General features: G+C 48.3%; 1 protein-coding gene across 1 annotated transcript in view; it reads left to right on the forward strand.

The window, feature by feature from the left end:
• The window catches only part of NCBP1 (nuclear cap binding protein subunit 1), a 614,484-nt gene that overhangs the window by 86,844 nt on the left and 510,225 nt on the right, over positions 1-17,415 (forward strand). Inside the window, exon 7 of the mRNA XM_085636602.1 lies at positions 3,529-3,598. Coding sequence (XP_085492728.1) covers positions 3,529-3,598 — 70 coding nt within the window. The remainder of the gene's footprint in view (positions 1-3,528; positions 3,599-17,415) is intronic.

The following is a 17,415-nucleotide window of genomic DNA, read 5'->3' on the forward strand; positions in this document are numbered from 1 at the left end:
ACACATCTAAAGCCTTTCACTAGGTACTTCACCAAATTCCTCAAAAGAAGTCAAAGGTGCTGAACAATATAAATAACATTTGGTTATGCCTAAAATATTGGATGCCAAGGAAAAAAGTACCTAGTTGAAAGAAAAAGGTTGTGTGGCAAAAAAATGCAGTCTGCATTCTTGTAATGCCAGAATGATTAATCCACTTATACTATACAGATTACTGTGGCCATAAATCTGTCTGTATGTAGAGTTTTTGTATAGAGTGCTATTCAAGGTGACCGTCACATTCATTTGAAAAAAATCTATTTCCATTGTGTTTGTTTCTTGTAAGTGTATTGTAGGCTAATGCGTGCTTTTTAGGTCTCTGCTCGAAGGCTGCGCTTGCGCAGTCTCGCTCCGAGATTTAATGTTTTGGAGTGGGGCTTTAACCCGCCCCTTTTTTTTTTTTTACCTCTTCTTTATTGGCTGGCCTCTAAAATACTGGTCAGTCATTGGAGAAGAGCATTGTCTCTCCAAACAAGCCCCGTTTTTTTCGGATTAGGGGTCGTGTTTTTTCGATTCTTTCTCTCCTCTGGAATGTAAACATTCCAGCCAATGGCGAGAGAAAGGAAAAACACGCCCCCGAATCCGAAAACGCCACTGCGTTTCTCTGAGGCATTTCTGCTTGACCTCGGAGAAAGGTGGCGGTGTTCAGGGCGATTCCCTATTGTTCTAAAAGCAGCAAAGGGATTTAGACGTTCTAAATGTGCGGAACCGTATGTCCCAATGGCAGTGTACACAGCAAGCGTGAGATCTAAAGGTATATACATAACGGGCGATCTAAACGCTGGAAGGCATGAAGAAAAGTACAACTAACTACACGTTCTAAAGACAACAAATGTTCTATTTGCAGTGTGACACCCTATCGTGTGCCGTGATCTGTGACGTTCTTACTTAAAGGGGAGGTGTAGGCCGCCTCTCTTAGGGGGGGGTTCCCCTACTGGATTCTATTTACGCTGTCTGTGCATCTGTTTCTTCCGGTACAGCACACTGTAGACGTGTAGACTTTTATTTCCTCCTTACATCGTGTGCCTAGATTGTGTTTTCTCGGAAGTGGAGCCGAGAAAGCCATATGCATGGCTGTCAGCGGTGGGGGCGGCGGATTCCGCGGACATGTCGGATCCTTCTGCGGGCAGGCGGGGGCTTTTTTTGCCTGTCTGGGTGCCGCGTGCCACCAAACCAGGAAGAAAACTACCGCCGAAAAGAGCGCACGGACAGAGACGAAATGCCCCACTACGGTTACTTTTAATTGCACCAAGAATGAGGGCCCCTATTAGACGGAGGCGGGGGGTTCGCGATGAGAGATCTGCCCACGGTTTGACATTTTGGCGGGACGGAGCTGGTTTTGTGAAAGCGCTCAAGTCGAGGTTCATCATACCCTCCACTTTAATTGGAATATTGTACGCAGTTCAAAAAAGTTTGTATACAAGCCCTACTCACCCACTGCTGTCGCTTTATCCTCAGACTCCCTCCACCCAGGATGGTTGTCACAGCAGTTTACATTTTGCTATTTATTTTTGTAACTCCCCCCCCCCCCCCCCCCCGCCCCTTTGCTGGGACCATCATTGCATCGTCCAATGCACCTTTCCCCGTACATTGATTTTACCACTCATACCGGTGACACTGTCCATTCTGCGCACCTCAACCTTATGACTTTCCGAAAAAATTGCAACTCAGGATTTGGGTAGAAGGTGTGGACAGACATTGGGCGTTGGGGCAGTAAGGCGGGAAGCGAAGGGAGTGGAAGAATACCGTGGTCGGGAGACATTCGGAGGTGGCGGGAGAGATGCTTGTAAGTTGTAATCCATTTGCTATGTTACTCTCACTGCATAACGGAATTGCTGTAGCCAGGGCTTTAAGTGGGATGGAAAAAGGGAGGGGGCTCAGAGGGGCGTGGCAAATATAATTAAGGGCGTGGCTTAAACACGTAAATTGAAAATCTGTGCTTAGCATAGTATGCCGCCCGGCTTGTATTTTGCTGTTTCTGTCATTTTATCCGGATATATGATACAACAAGTAGCATCAGACCTACAACAAGTAAGGACTATTGGCTTTGTCAGTGGTTTAGTTGCACAAGATAAATAAGCAGCAACTATGGCTTATTATATGTAATATTGAAAAAGCTTCCACTTTAAGCCCTGGCGACAACACGACGATGTTGCTGCTCCTGAGTTTCGAGAGAAGGGAAATCTTTAAAGGATACACCGCTAAAGCTAATTTCTCCACTAGAGAGAAGTGAGCACGCACGTCAATGTGCCTGCTGTGACAAAAACGGACCGCTGGTGCCAGGGCACAAAACAGAGCCCGATAGAGACCAGTTTCGAGGCCCCATTTAAAAAACTGCAGATGCTCTTCACTGGTGAGACCTGGCCCTCTTAAAGCCCTGGCTGTAGCGTATGTGTGTGTGTGTGTGTGTGTGTGTGTGTGTGTGTGTGTGTGTGTGGAGGCTCTGTGTGTGTGTGTGTGTGTGGAGGCTCTGTGTGTGTGTGTGGAGGCTCTGTGTGTGTGTGTGGAGGCTCTGTGTGTGTGTGTGTGTGTGGAGGCTCTGTGTGTGTGTGTGTGTGTGGGAGGCTCTGTGTGGGGGTAACTGTGTGTAGAATGGTCTATGTGAGTGGTGGGGGTAACTCTGTGTGTAGGTTGCTCTATGAGTGGCTCTGTGTGTGTAGGTGGCCCTGTGTGTAGGTGGCTCTGTGTGTGTGTAGGTGGCTCTGTGTGTGTGTAGGTGGCTCTGTGTGTGTGGCTCTGTATGTGTGGGTGGCTCTGTGTGGGTGGCTCTGTGTGTGTGGCTCTGTGTGCGGGTGCAAATGCAATAGGTCTCGCATTGGAGAGTGATTAAGGTATTGACATTGTAAATAACAATGCCGTTTCTTTAAATGTTTTAAAAACAAAAACATACAAGAAGGTCATGACCAATGCCAACAGCTCTAACTTTAACAATGCCGAGACCATTGCATTGTAAATGCTTGTTTTAGCCATGACATTGAACATCTTTATTCAGTTAAATATGAGATCGTAGTTACTCCATGGCAAGACGTTTGTGCTGTTGGTTTATATTATCAGTCATGAAAGTCACTAATTTCATTAATATCCTTGTTTATCATGGGCCTTGCATTTCTTGCCTGTTCAAGTGTGACCTTGGATAGGTGTACACTTATTTTGTTTGTAGGTCTGGTTTGACAGTGGAGCGATTTGCTGATATTTTGTTACCAATTATTTAAAGTACACTTATATTGGACTTGGGTCTGCACAGTGAAGTCTTACTCTTATATCATACTATTGGCTGATATGCATAGTTACGCCGTCTATGTACTACTTCCACTGCATGTTAAATTGTTTTACATCGCAAAACTGCACTCCATTTTCACATTAAATGGTTTTCCTCATAGATGCATTGTATACAAAAAGCATTTTTTTGTTTATTTTACACATTAGTCAAGACTCAAATGGCATGAAAGATGTATTAGCTAGTCCATTTTACACTTATTGTTACATCTCTAGGAGGCGTCAGAAGATACATTTATCGATGTTGCAAGTTTGGACAGCAGATAAACCCCATCCACAAGAAGAGGTAAACCATGCTTAGACCTGTTAAGTAATGTTTAAATCTCGATTCTGAAATGTTTAATTTCTCATGTGGATTTGAACTTAATTTCCTGAACTTGAATGCAATCGATTTTATACATGTAGCCCTGGAGAGACTTTAAAACATATGCCATATGAAATTGTTGTCTATGATTTGATATTCTGTTCACAATTGTACCTACCCTCTTCTCTGGAATGTGGCGATTGTCTCTGGTGAAGATACTAGCAGTGTTTCTTTTCATGTAAAGATTTGGGTTAAAACTAACATTGACAAAGGCAATAAGTCTGTTGGCTTTGACAAGGCTTGTCTTATTTACAAATAGTTTTTTAAAGCTATATTGCAAAATAAACTTGAAGTCTGTACCCCTAAGTGCACACCATTGCATGCGTTTTCATGGGTGGGCTTAAGATATGAGGAGCTGGTATCCATGGCCGGGCAGCCGCTGCACCTTTGCTAAAGTAAATAATTGTAAAGTGAAAATGTAAGAGTGAATTATAAAATTGGTGGTTGCTAGTCTATCACCAGTAATACCGTCACCAACTTGTTAGGTCTAACACAAGGTTTAGTAATTTTTTTTTTTTTTTTTTTAAAAACCTTTATTCGGATATTTCAGATACACAGCTATTCAGCCGACAACCCGGAGGTTCGGCAGCTCGTCAATCAACATATGTAGTCTTCTACAGCTGTCATGCAGGAGAGAAAAAGGTTTCAATTTTTAAGGAAAACATAACAAGCAAGGCAATATACATCATGTGTTCGCGCCAGATCCCACCGAAGAGGCGGCCCCATATCCACCATCAGATCAGCCCTCAAGTGTGGAGGGGAGGGAGAGGCAGAGGCACTAACTTTCTATCAGATTTCATCCGCAAAACTCAAGTCGGAAGTGGGGCTAGGGGGAAAGGTGCTCCTCAGGTGGGTCAGCGGCAGGAGGCAGGCAGATGTACCCCCTATACTGGTTCCACCCCCCCCACACCTTGTGCCATTTCTTGGGCCTCCCCCGTGCACAATACACTGTTTTCTCCCGAAACATGCACCAGTCCATGTTATCCTTCCATGCCTCCAGGGTGGGCGGGCTAGGGGATCCCCACAATCGTGCAATGTCCCGCTTGGCCGCCATATTACCAAGGGTCACCCATTGAGTCTGCGCAGCATCGTAGTCTGTAGGGCCCCACACGTTCAAGAGACAGCGCCGCGCCTCTGAGTGCAACACAATACCCGTGACCTCCTGCATCACAACATGAATCTGCTTCCACAATTCCGCAATCACACCACACTCCCATATAATGTGCAGAAAGGTGCCCACCATCCCGCAGCCCCTCTTACACAGCCCGTCCTCGGAGAAACCCATGTGGACCAACCGGGGACCAGTGACATAGACTCTGTGGAGTATCTTAAGCTGGACCAGCCGCAGCCTGGCGGGGATGGCAACCTCTTTCGGGGAGGAGACAGCGCACTGCCAGTCCTCATCGTCCAGCTCAAGACCGTCTCTAGTCCACTGGTCCCGCACCCCCAGGAGGAGATCGGTACGGACGTTCACCAGCTTCTTGTAAATGAGAGAGATTGTGCTCTCTGGCACATGGCCATCCAAGATCCGGTCCTCCAACGGAGAGGATTCAGGCACCTTCTCCCCCTCAACGAGGACCGACCGCAGCGCATGACGTACCTGCGCGTACCGGAAGTATTCCGTGCCCTCTAGCGCATATTCCGTCTGCAGCTCTGTAAACGACTTAATCCGCCCCTTGGCCAGCATGTCCCCCACCCTGGAGATACCAATCAGGTCCCATTTGTCGAAACCCTTAGAGTGCCAGAGTTTCCCCAGCATGTCCGAGTCAAACAGCGGAGTGGCCAGTGTGAGTCTATCCTTCCACCCCAGGGAGTTCGTGACTGCCTTCCACACGTGCACCGCCACCCCGGTCGGCCCCGTGAGGGATCCAGCTGGGGCCCTTGAATAAAGTGCTCTATAGTAGCCACCACCCCGCAACAGCCACCGGTCCATAGCGAAGCCGGGGCTAAGCGCAGGACCGTAGACTCCGTGGTTGACTGCGCTCAGTTGGGAGGCCCAATAGTATCTCCGGATGTCGGGAAGCGCGATACCACCGTCATACCAAGGGAGAGTTAGTTTTGCTATCGCTATACGCGGGCGGCCGTCCCACAGCAGCGAACGCTGTAGACTCTCAACCTCCCGAAAGTAACTGGCCGGGACCAGCTCCTGGGTGTTCTGCAGGGCGTAGAGAAAGCGGGGAAGCGACATCATTTTAAAGAGCGCCGCACGACCGAGGAGGGAAAGCGGCAGCCGCCTCCAGCCTGCCACGTCCCGCCGCAGGCGCGCCAACGGAGGGAGCAGGTTTCGCTCATACCGCACCGTGGGGTCGGCTGAAATATAGATCCCAAGATACTGAAAGCCCTCCCGGGCGATCTGGATCGGGCAATTCCGCGGGGGAACCGGAGCGTCTCCACACAGGGCGTACAGATATGACTTACCCCAGTTGATGGTGAGCCCCGAGTTCCTCCCGAAGGAAGTCAAGATGTCGCAGACAACTATAAGGGACTTCCGGGGTGAGGTAAGATAGAGCAGAATGTCGTCGGCATAGAGGGAAATGCGGTCCTCGTGGTCGGGGGACCAGCGAATCCCCCTCACGTCTGGGTGCCACCGTATCCATGCCGCTAGCGGCTCAAGGGCGAGAGCGAACAGCGGCGAGAGGGGACAACCCTGCCTGGTACCCCTTCCCAAGTCGAAGGGATTGGAGGCCCTCCCGTTAACCGCAACTTTGGCGAGAGGTCCTTCGTATAAGAGCCTCACCCAACCCACAAATCCAGGCCCGAAGCCGAACTTCGCGAGCGCGGCCCACAAATATGCCCACTCAACCGTGTCGAATGCCATCGTTGCGTCGAGCGCCGCCACCACGGCCGGTTCCCGCATCGTCCCGACCCTTGCGATCACACCATGAATGCGCCTGAGATTCAACGCAGTATTCCGATGTGGGATGAATCCAGATTGGTCGGGGTGGATCAGGTCACCGATCACCCTGACTAGCCGGTTTGCGAGGATTTTAGCAAGGATCTTAGGCTCAGCGTTAAGGAGCGAGATCGGCCGGTATGAACTGCACCTGTCTCTAGGCTTGCCATCTTTATGGATGACCACGATCGTTGCCAGGCGCTGGTCGAGCGGGAGGGAACCCGTCGCCCGCGCCTCCACAAACATGGCTCGTAGATGCGGAGCGATCTTGTCCGGCTGGAGTTTGTAGAGCTCAATGGGCAGGCCATTCGGACCCGAGGCCTTGCCCGGACGCAAAGAACGGATCGCCCCCGCGATCTCATCGACCGTGATGTCGCCATCAAGGTCGTCCCTGTCCACGTCGGAGAGGCATGGCAGGGCGAGATCGCGCAGGAGTGCACATGAGTCCTCCACAGGCCTGTCCGACACGGATGTATAGACCGTGCGGAAGTAATCCGTAAAGCACTGGACTATGCCCTCCGGCTCCGTGACCAGGACGCCAGCCTCCGTCACTAGGTCCGGCACCACTCGATTGACCCTCTCCTTCTTGTCCAGCCACGCGATCAATTTCCCGGCCTTGTCCCCGACGTCGTACAGACGGCCCCGCTGTTCCCTACTCAGAGCCTTGGCTGCGTCAGTCACGAGGGCCCTGTACTCCGATTGCTTAAGGCTCAATTCGTGCAGCGCCTCCTCCGTGACCTCACCCTCCAGGGCCAGCCCTAGGTCTGCGATCTCCGCCTCAAGCTGGGCGACCTCCGCGTCCCTCCGACGCTTGGCCGCTGTAATCAAGGAGAGGGCCTCACCCCGAATCACGGTTTTGAATGCTTCCCACAAGGACACCGCCGACGTGACCGAACCGAGGTTTTCTTGAAAATAACGGTCGATCGCCTTAAGTACCGCACTACGAGTCACAGGGTCTCTGAGATGCCACGGGTTAATTGGGGCCACCCTACCACCCACTCCTCTGGCAACATCCATACAGATCCACACCGGAGAATGGTCAGAAATACCTCGTGCCATGTGCCTGGCCTCAGCGACACTAGAAGCGTGTGCGGCCAAAGTAAGGACATAATCAATTCTGGAGAGACTGCCATGCGCACCTGAGTGGAAAGTGTACTGCCGTTGTGTGGGATGCAACATTCTCCAACAATCAACCAGCCCTAGGGTGTCTATGAAATCAGGAAGCCACTTCTGAGCCCCCCCCGAAATCCTCTGCGGGTGCCTGTCAAGCAGGCCTGAGCCGACCGCATTAAAGTCACCACCCACCACCAACACGCCCTCTGGGAGACCCAGTAATGTTCTCTCTAAGTCCGCTAGGGTAGTGGGCTGCAATGCAGGGGGGACATAAACCGACACCAGGACCAGCGTCCTGCCCTCCCACCGTCCCGCTACTGCCGCGAAGCGCCCCCTATCGTCTACAGTAGTAGAGTCAACCTCAAATGGGAGAGAGGACCTGACTAGTATTCCCGCCCCTCTGGAACCCGAGGTGAATCCGGAATGCGCAACAAACTTATAGCCTTTACGATTGAGTGCATGGCACGTGTTGCCAATCAAGTGCGTTTCTTGCAAGAGGACAATATCAGGGGCACATCTCTTCAGAAATTGCAGTACAATCCCACGCTTAATACGATCCCCCAGGCCATTCACATTCCAACTGAGTATTTTGAGGCCCCTACCCCCCATCCCAGCATGTAAGGAGACCACCACCACCCACGTGGAACCCGACCCGAACCACAGGAGCTTGCATCATGACGCCTTGCAGAACCAAAAACAACAACAACCCCAACAACAAACCCCACCCACCCCCCACCCTGCACCCCTGCGTAAGCTCTAAAGTGCCCCCCAACTTGCAGTGTGCCTGTCGCCCCTTATAAAACTAGTCTACGGAAAGAACCCCCGAGGAGGAAAAGCTCCCCTACCGCCCCCGCCACCCCCCGGACTATCAACCTCCCGGAGGGATCGGAGTCGTGGTACTTAAGTCCCGGGTCAATGTTCGTCACCAGCACCATCAGCGCCACCAGAGCGTTCCACGCCATGCCGCCCTTGGGGAAGAGTGTCCAACCAGTCTCCGACCATGTCGGGTGCCTCAAAAAAGAAAGTTCGCTCTTCGAACACCACCCGCAACCTTGCAGGAAAGAGCATGGCATATTTTAGTCCCATCTCACGCAGTCTTCTCTTGACCGCCATGAAGCCTTGCCGCTGCTTTTGCACCATCTGAGTGAAGTCCGGATAAAAGCTTACAGTAGTGTTCTGGAATGGCAGCGGGCCGGCCATCCTCGATGCTTGTAATATGGCATCTCGATCCCTGAAATTAAAGATCCGGGCGACAATCGGCCTTGGTGGGGCCCCCACCTTGGGACATCCCGCCAGGAACTCTATGGGCCTATTTCGACGGTGAAGAACTTGCTAAGGCCTTTGGGTGCCAGATGGTTCACCACCAGGTCCTCCACGAACAGGTCCACCGACTGCTCCTCCGAATTTTCCGGGACCCCAATGATGCGGACGTTGTTGCGCCTAGCACGGCCTTCGAAGTCCTCCAACCGGCGGGCGAAGTGATCATTTGCTGCCCGGAGAGTACGGACTTCCTGCTGGAGGCCGGAGACATCGCCCAGGAGGCCGGCAGTCTTGAGGTCCAAGGACTGAACCCGCTCATTAGTTTTGCCGAGGTCGGCCCGAACCAGGTTGACATCTATCGATATGGCATCTACTTTTTGTGCCAGGGTCTCAAATTGCTGCCCAATCGAGGACTTCATCCCTTCGATGGCCCCCATGATGTCCTGCAGGGTTAATTCTGTGGAGGGGGACGCCGCGTCCTTCGAGGCCTCCGACGTCGGGCCCGATTCGCCCGGGGACCCCCTCTGATGGGCATAGCGGTCCATGGTATTAGTCTGGGTGGAGGTGCCCCGCCTGGTGTTCTTGGGCTTCAGCTTTTCGGCGTCCGACCTGGTCGACATCTCAATCTGCCGTGTAGACAATCTCCTGGCCCGTACAGGGTAAATGGGCATGCAACCAGTGGCTGGCGCCGCGCACGCCCCGTCCCGGGCGCCCTGGAGACTGGAAGGCGAAATCGAAAGTGAAAGTGAAGACCCCTCCACCTCCGACGACTCCTCCCCGACCAGGCCGCTGTTGTTCAATTAGGGCACGGGCACTGTGCCAACGCAAGTCCCGGGCACCGCGCGGGGATTGGGCCCCAAACTTCCAGGCAGTATAACTTCGGTCTCCGGTGGGCGATTTCGACCCGGACAACGGGTCCCGCCTCAGCAGCAGATCCTCTCCAATAGTCCGGGCATCAAGTACAGGATAATAGACAGGATAGATGCCGGAGGGAGCGAGGGTCTCGGGAGCTCTAGGCTCACGCGGCCATCTTGATCACGCGCTAAGCTCCTCCTCAAGGTTTAGTAATTTGAACCTGAGCTCAACCTCTGGTAATTAGGCCACAAAGCAGACGAGCTCAACTTAAAGAAAATGTGGTAATCATTTTGAAGTACCAAAACAGTTAAAGTAAAAAACGCAACACAATAAAAATCCATTTCAATGTATAGAAAATCTAACAACATAACAAATCAGCAAATATACAGTAAGGAGAATCGGAGATCTGAAGATTTAAGAGAAAAAGCGGCAGGAAAAGACAAAAATGACAATAGAAAGTACTGTTTACATGTAACCATGACCTTGGTGCGATTTCTGGCCAACCACGATGGAGCATGTATTGGATATGCCAAGCAGGCTCGTCCCTGTTAAAGTTTTACTTTCTGACTTGGTTTCTAAAATAGGTGTCAAAATCCTTCAGTGGGGCAAGGCAGCATGGCTGTATCCGGAAAAATCCCTTTTAAGTCGAGTAGGCGTTGGGCGAGGGCCTGCTGAACCCTTTGGTTTTAGAACAAAAAGCTCAGGGCGGGAAAGTCAAGTCCGGCAGATACTTTTTGCACCTTCAATTGGTCAAAATTTCTACTGTATGACTTAATCTCATTTTGTGGAGCTCAGATTCCTCCAGCAGGACAAATGGGCATGCTATATCTTGGAAAGTCTCACTGAAGTCAGATAGGCTTGTCACACAGGTCCACTGAACAAGATTTTCAGGGACAAAAAGCTCAGTGGGACCAACCAGAATTTCTTGCCCTGCGAGGTCGTGCTATGGGCGGATTGACTAGATTGGTTAGTCCCCAGAGGTCCAGAAGTAAAAAATAAAAAAATGTGATGTCCAGACTTTAAAGGGATTTCAAAATGGGTCCCTCTAGATACCACTAAGGCTTCCAGGACCTCAGGGACAGCGCTTGAGTTAGGACTCACTCCAGCTAAAGCCACCAGCAGAGTGCAGCCCTCTTCCAGTTGCAACTGGTTATTCCAGTAAAAAGGACCAGTCCTTGGAGCCACACTGGACCGCTTTCTCGAACCCTTCGAGTCCACTTCTTTGTCCTCCGTAAAAGTGGCAGGTGAACCTCTTCAGGTCTCCTCAGAGGTTTCATCCAGTAAATTCATCCCTTCTTTGGTCTTCCACAGGACTGGAAAGTGTTGTTTTGAGCTGTAGCTGAGATGCCACACTTGTGGGCTGGACTCCTGGACACTCCTTAACCAATGAAGAAAACGTTCCTGTAGCACAACCCTTCCTATGTTTTCAGCTTATGTTTGCTTTCCTGAAAACTCTTGTGCAGTGTTCTAAGGGAAATCCAAGAGGATATAGGCCGCCTGCTCCTGAAGGAGCATGTGGGCCAGCCACAAATCTCTTTAGGGAAATGTGCTGCCCTCTCCTCCTTAGCTACACCAAACTGATTCTGAAACCATCTCCCCCTGCTAATGTCCTGGTGACTTATCGGCTACCAAGGGCCCAAAGATCAAAGGCTTCCCTTCCTCAGGCTCCACTTACATTTTACTTCGAATGAGCAAGCCTCACCCTTGTCCATCTTAAGTAAATTTGATTCTTGAACCCTCCCAGCTGCTCTTACTGGGCTCACAGGAGTTGCATACCTCTCCTCCACCCCAGCCTATCACCAGTTAGTTTTCACACCTCATTAATATCAAGCACTGGCAATGGCAGCTGCTGGCAGACTGATGCAAATTAGCCTCAAGGGAACCACAAGCAGGGGAAAAGTAATTTTCTAACAGTTACTTTCCCTAAATATTTATAAAAAATCTAACATAAGAATTGAATTGGATTTTTAATAACTATGAAAAATAGCAGTGGAATATTTTCTCTAGCTTGTCCCAAACCAAAGTTCGCAATAATAATCGATTAATCTGCATTCTAGTTCTCCTCCTAGGACAGCCAGTGTGTTCCACAGTGAAAGTAGCTTTTGGGGGTGTCTTGTCACTATAGGGACATGGTAACAATATATTTTTACATGTCCCACTTTTAAATACTAGGCACACTACCTTGTGGGTTATAAGGCCTCCTTAAGGGTGCCCTTAATGTATAAAACAAATGTTTTCCCGTGTCAAAAGGGTTATCTTGGCAAGGCAGGCTGCAGGTTTAAACTGCAGCAGTCTGGCCATGTTGCTTGGCAATTAGCCATGTTTTCCTTGTCACTGTAGTATACTGTGCAATTAGTGTTTTATTTCGCTGGTGACCTTTAACGTCCTATATTCTAGGGACTGGGCAGCAGTGACCTAGTGTAAAAAAAAAAACACAAAAAAAAGTCTCCTTACTCGAAATGGGTATGATCCCTCAAAATGGGCACCAGGCCCCAGTGGTCTTTCCCTAAAACCAAGGTAAAGTTGTCTAATTGTGTTACCATTAGCACACAAATTACCACCCCTGTAAGTCCCTAGTAAATTGTTCCTAGGGCATGGGTACTAAAGAGGGTCCCTAAAAGCTGCAGCATGTATTATGCCACTCTAAGGGATCCCCATACAAATTGCATAAAGACTGCCATTCCAGGCTGCTTGACCTGGAGCAAACCATGTGTGAAAGCATGCTATGGCATACTCACTGTGTGCCATGCCATGTGATCGAAAGGCGCGTCCCCTGGAAATGTCATGCCTCAGCGAGGACGATACTCCTGCCATCTTCGGTGAGGTGCACGCCCAGGAAGAGCCTTTGAGTGAAAAGGAGGAAGGGGTGTTTTCCTTTGAAGAGATCTCCGGCCCCGATGTAGAGGAAGAGCTCAAATATACTCTGCCGCTCGAGCAGTGCGTGAATACTGGTGCCCCGAACCCTGCTTAATCCGAAAAAGTGTTCCAAATACTTGCCCCTTCCACTTCTAGAGGTTGTCTGACAACCACTGCCGGCTCGTAGTGGTTCGATCCGAAAAGAGAATTTGGATGCTCCGCCTTCAGGGCTGGCACCAAAAACTACCATTAAAGCTAAACCTAAAGTCTTCTGCTTAGGCACAGACAACACCGGATTAAGAGCGTTCTTTAGTCTCGGCCTCGCCTTTGGACCAGACGCAGCAGCCTGCTCCATCTCCTTCAGTGGCATAAAATAAATAATCTAAAGCCTCGATTCTGAAATTGACCAATCTCAAACCCTCGAAGCATTCGTTGGTTTCTTTGCCTTTAGGTCGAGCCAATTCTTGAAAACATGGACATTAAACGGAGGAAGAGCCATATTCAAGAATGCACAGGGCAAATCATAGCCCCATCTCCTCCTAGAAGGCAGTTGACGTTTCAGGAGGACTTGAACATACCTGTACCTCCTAAAAAGAAACCAAAGGCAAGGCTACAAGCCCTGTACATCATCCTCCTCCACCACCAACCTCCTCCTCCTCATAACAGAGCGTCTGCTGTGGTCGCCATCTTGGCCACGCCCCCAAGCAGGCTTCTCTTAAGTCTCCATTTGGATCTTGACCTTTAGAGGGACAAAAAATAATCTTAAACAGCAATGAACTCCACTGTTGAAAAACTGCAGCATTACTTGACATAGAGTATGGCCCATGGGGTTTGATGCGTCTGGGTACTAATTTCCCTAAATATTGTTCTGCTGAATGTTTTGACATCAAAATGGTATGCTACGTCAAGCACATGTCACTTTTGTAAAAATGGAAGCCAGGATTTGAAACCGGTTTTATATGTCCTGCCTTGCTCCTATATCGTCATAAGTGGCTGAGACTCTCCGTTTTAGAATTCTCTGTGTGTACGACTGCTGAGGCTGTATATCTAATTCTCAAACTTCCAAATGAAATGTTTTGTATTCCTGTTTTAAACTTTTTTTTGCACTTGTCTTGAATAGCTCTGGATGGTGCCACAGGGCGCATCCTGTTTTGAGATCCCAGTTCTTTAAGTTCTCTTGTGTATTTTTTATGTCAAACACAGGCCACTTTTGTAAATATGGAAGCCAGGATTTGAAACAAGTTTTTATATGTCCTGTCTTGCTGTTATATCGTCATAAGTGACTGAGAATCCGCGTTTTAAGATTCTCGTGCAACTGCTGACGCCATGTATTTATTGCTCAACCCGCCAAATGAAAAGTTCTGCATTAATTTTTTTACTTTAAAAAATATATATCTTTTGAATATTTATTGAATGCAGTTGAGGGTGCTAGGGAGCTTCCGGTTTTGAGATCCTATTTTAACTTGCTGTATATGTACCTTGTATTCTTGTTTCTTGTGGGCCTTCTAGGAGTTTCAAACCGTGAAATGAACTTGAACTTGCCTGGCTTGCAGGAGCCAAAACATATACATAAAAGGGAGGGGGGGGGCGATGTGATCCCTCCTCCCCGAGCATACATGGGCCACGGGGACTCATCTCCCTGGGCCTGTTATTTTAAAGGGGAGTGAAAGGCCACATGGCCCCTCTTCTTGAGCCTTAGTAGGCCTTGGGGACCCCATCAGAGGCCAAAACCAATAAAAAGGGGGAGTGAGGCCTTGCAGCCCTCCTTACCAAGCCTGATTGTCCCCTAGGACCCCATCCCTTGGAACCAAATTAAATAATTAAGGGGATGGGCGTACCACGCCTCCTCTATCGTTATTTGACCCCCGGGACCGATTCCCTGTGGCCAAATTCCAATGAAAAGGGGAGGCGATCAGAATGGCCCCTGTCCCGAACCCTAAAAGGGGCCCATCCTCTGGGGCCAAATTCTAAGGGGAGGGAGCATGCCCCCCACCACCCGAGCCTTATTAAGCCCAGGGTACCCCATCTGTCGGGGACGAAAAAATAAAGGGTAGGGTGGTCTATGAGTTGCCCCCCGCCTATTTTTGCCCCGGGGACCCTATCCTCTGGGGTTTCTATTTATAATAGATGGAGAAACATGCTGAGGGCTGCTGGGGGGCAGCTTGTGATTTTAGTAAAATCAACCTTTCGTGGATTCAATTTCTTAGGAAACCTAGACACTTGCTTGCGCAGCCTTTCTATTCGCAAACCCCCCAAAATAAAGCTATATTTTATCTATTTTCTTGGTACCCCCTAGGGGAATTCACAAACCTTGGGTACCCTTAGAATCCCCATGATGTGGAAAAAGGATGCACATTTGCATGGATATCATATTTGGGGGGAAAAGATATGGAGGCGAAGTATCCCAAATACCCCAAAAAGCACATGGCATCATAGGAGGACAAGGTTTAAAGCCAAGGGGTTAATATTGAAGTAGAATGGCCCATTGTCTTCTTTCTTACTTCTCTAGTGTGACCTTGTATGATTGGGGTGGAAATATTAATTCTGGTTAAAAGAAATGGCACATTTTATTGGATGAATAGCTGTATATTCCTTGCCTTATGGTAACTTTTTTTAAACTCCTACTTCCTTCTCGTGGAGCAGGTTACAACTACAGTAGAAGCTGTAATTGGTTATGAATGGTTTATCTACTTGAAGAGTTGATGTTACTGAGCCACTATGGCAATTTGCTTTTAATGAATGAATTATGATAGCACGTTGAATCAATACAATTTATAATCCCATTTTGAAATATGCTACAGATGTTGAGGTTAATGGAAAAAAGAATGATTTCAGGTAGAGACTGGTGATGACGAGACGAGCCCACGGACTTAGTCGTTTTTCATTTCAACTTCGAGTAATTGTGTTTATAAATCTATTCGACTAATTGTGCAAGAACTTTTTTTCGGCGCGGTAACAATCAGATGCAGTTGTTGTTTGAAACACACTGGGGATTTTTTGCCCTTTTGTGTTATCTTTTTGATGCATTCCCCATGATGAAACAATAGGTATTTTTCTACAACCCCAAGACTGAAATTATCAAATGTGGCTGCGTAGTCAATTGCATGGTGAATTTAGAGCTTGAGCATAAGTGTTATTGTAGAGATGATTCTTGTGAAATCAAGATATGTTTCAAAACCGCTATCAGTTAAACCAGTTATTAGCTTTCAAAGACATTGACTTGTTTCTGAAAACTGCCTGGCGCTGAACTATAGTGAAACGGTTTCCAATTAGGGGTGTGCAAAAATAGGTAGTTTTGCAAACTATTTAAAAATTTCATGAACATTTATTCAAATTATATCGGAAAAGTGTAGTAGAATTTTTAGTTTGGAACACCACAAGACTTCTACATCAATGTACATACTTCACATCAAAATGTCAACAAGATGCCAATATGTAATTGTCTCGAGCAGGACATGTTTCTCCATGAGCTTTGTTTTCTTGGTGAATCGGTCTCCTGCAGGTGAAAATGATGAGCTATTGTTAATGTGGATTTTTGATTATTGCAAACTTTTCTGGCATAATTTACATTTCTACCAAACTTATTGGTTTCTATTTCACAGAATACTGTAGCATAAAGTACTACTTGCCCTCAATATCTCAAGAACATGTCCTGGATATTTTTGCCTAAGACTAGTTGGCAGTCCGAATCCCCCCCCCATCTCCTTCCCTCACACTAATGACTCCGTTTATTTGCTTTAGATACCTAGTCGCAGTTCACGTTTGTAGCAGAAACGTTTGCATATTGTTGAAAGCTGGCTCTGTATATACTATACCAAAGTAAGGTATAGTGTGCACAGTCCAGTGGATCCCTAAAGGCTTACAGAGGTAAAAGTAGATAATACCTTACTCTGTATTTGTGGTAGTGTGGGTGGGCAGTAAGATTTTATCAGAGGGTAATGTTAAGCAGTTATTGTACACACTCCGGCAAGAAATGATTTCACACACACAGACTGAACTCTGTCCAATTGGTTTTGTATAAAAATATTTCTTTGTTGCATTTTATTTTTAGAATCAAGCCAGACTTAGTGCAGGTAAGTAAAATAATACTTTTCTCATGTAATGGAGTTACAGGTAGGTCAAATGTTCAGAAACAGTTGAAATTACTTTTTAGTTACTTTGCAATTACTTTGTGATAACTTTTTTTTTCTTTTTTTTTGGAAACCTTTATTACAGATTTCAAGAGATATACAAGTATGGGCCTACAACCTTCAGGCCGGCCGCTAGTAGACAGTGAGACCATGAAACATATTCATAAACACAAGCAGCAAGCAGTAAAAAGTCCCACAGATCAAAAATCATTTGCGGCCACATTGCCCAACCATCCCAAATGGCGGTTTCATTTTAAATGAAAAAACGAGAAACAAACCCACAAGGCGGCAAAAATCTAGGCAACAGTATGTGCTCCCCTCGGGAGGGCTCTACCAACCTACAAGAATAAGAGGGGGGGAAGGGCAGTGGCAGAAACAAAGTGGTTACGGTAACACAGAATCAAGAGAATGTGCAGACTAGGGAGACAGGGCCGCCGCCAGGTCGGGCGTCAGTGGCGGGGTACAGATCTCGCCGCGGTAGGAGTTCCAGGGGCCCCACACCTTTACCCATTTCCCAGGCTTACCTCTCGCCACATACACAACCTTTTCTCGGAACATACACCAATCCATATTTTCCTTCCATACCGAAATCGTGGGTGACCTCTGGGAGCCCCACAATTGTGCTATGTCAC

This window comes from Triturus cristatus, chromosome 2_1, assembly GCF_964204655.1.
Source record: "Triturus cristatus chromosome 2_1, aTriCri1.1, whole genome shotgun sequence".
NCBI classification, from domain to species: domain Eukaryota; kingdom Metazoa; phylum Chordata; class Amphibia; order Caudata; family Salamandridae; genus Triturus; species Triturus cristatus.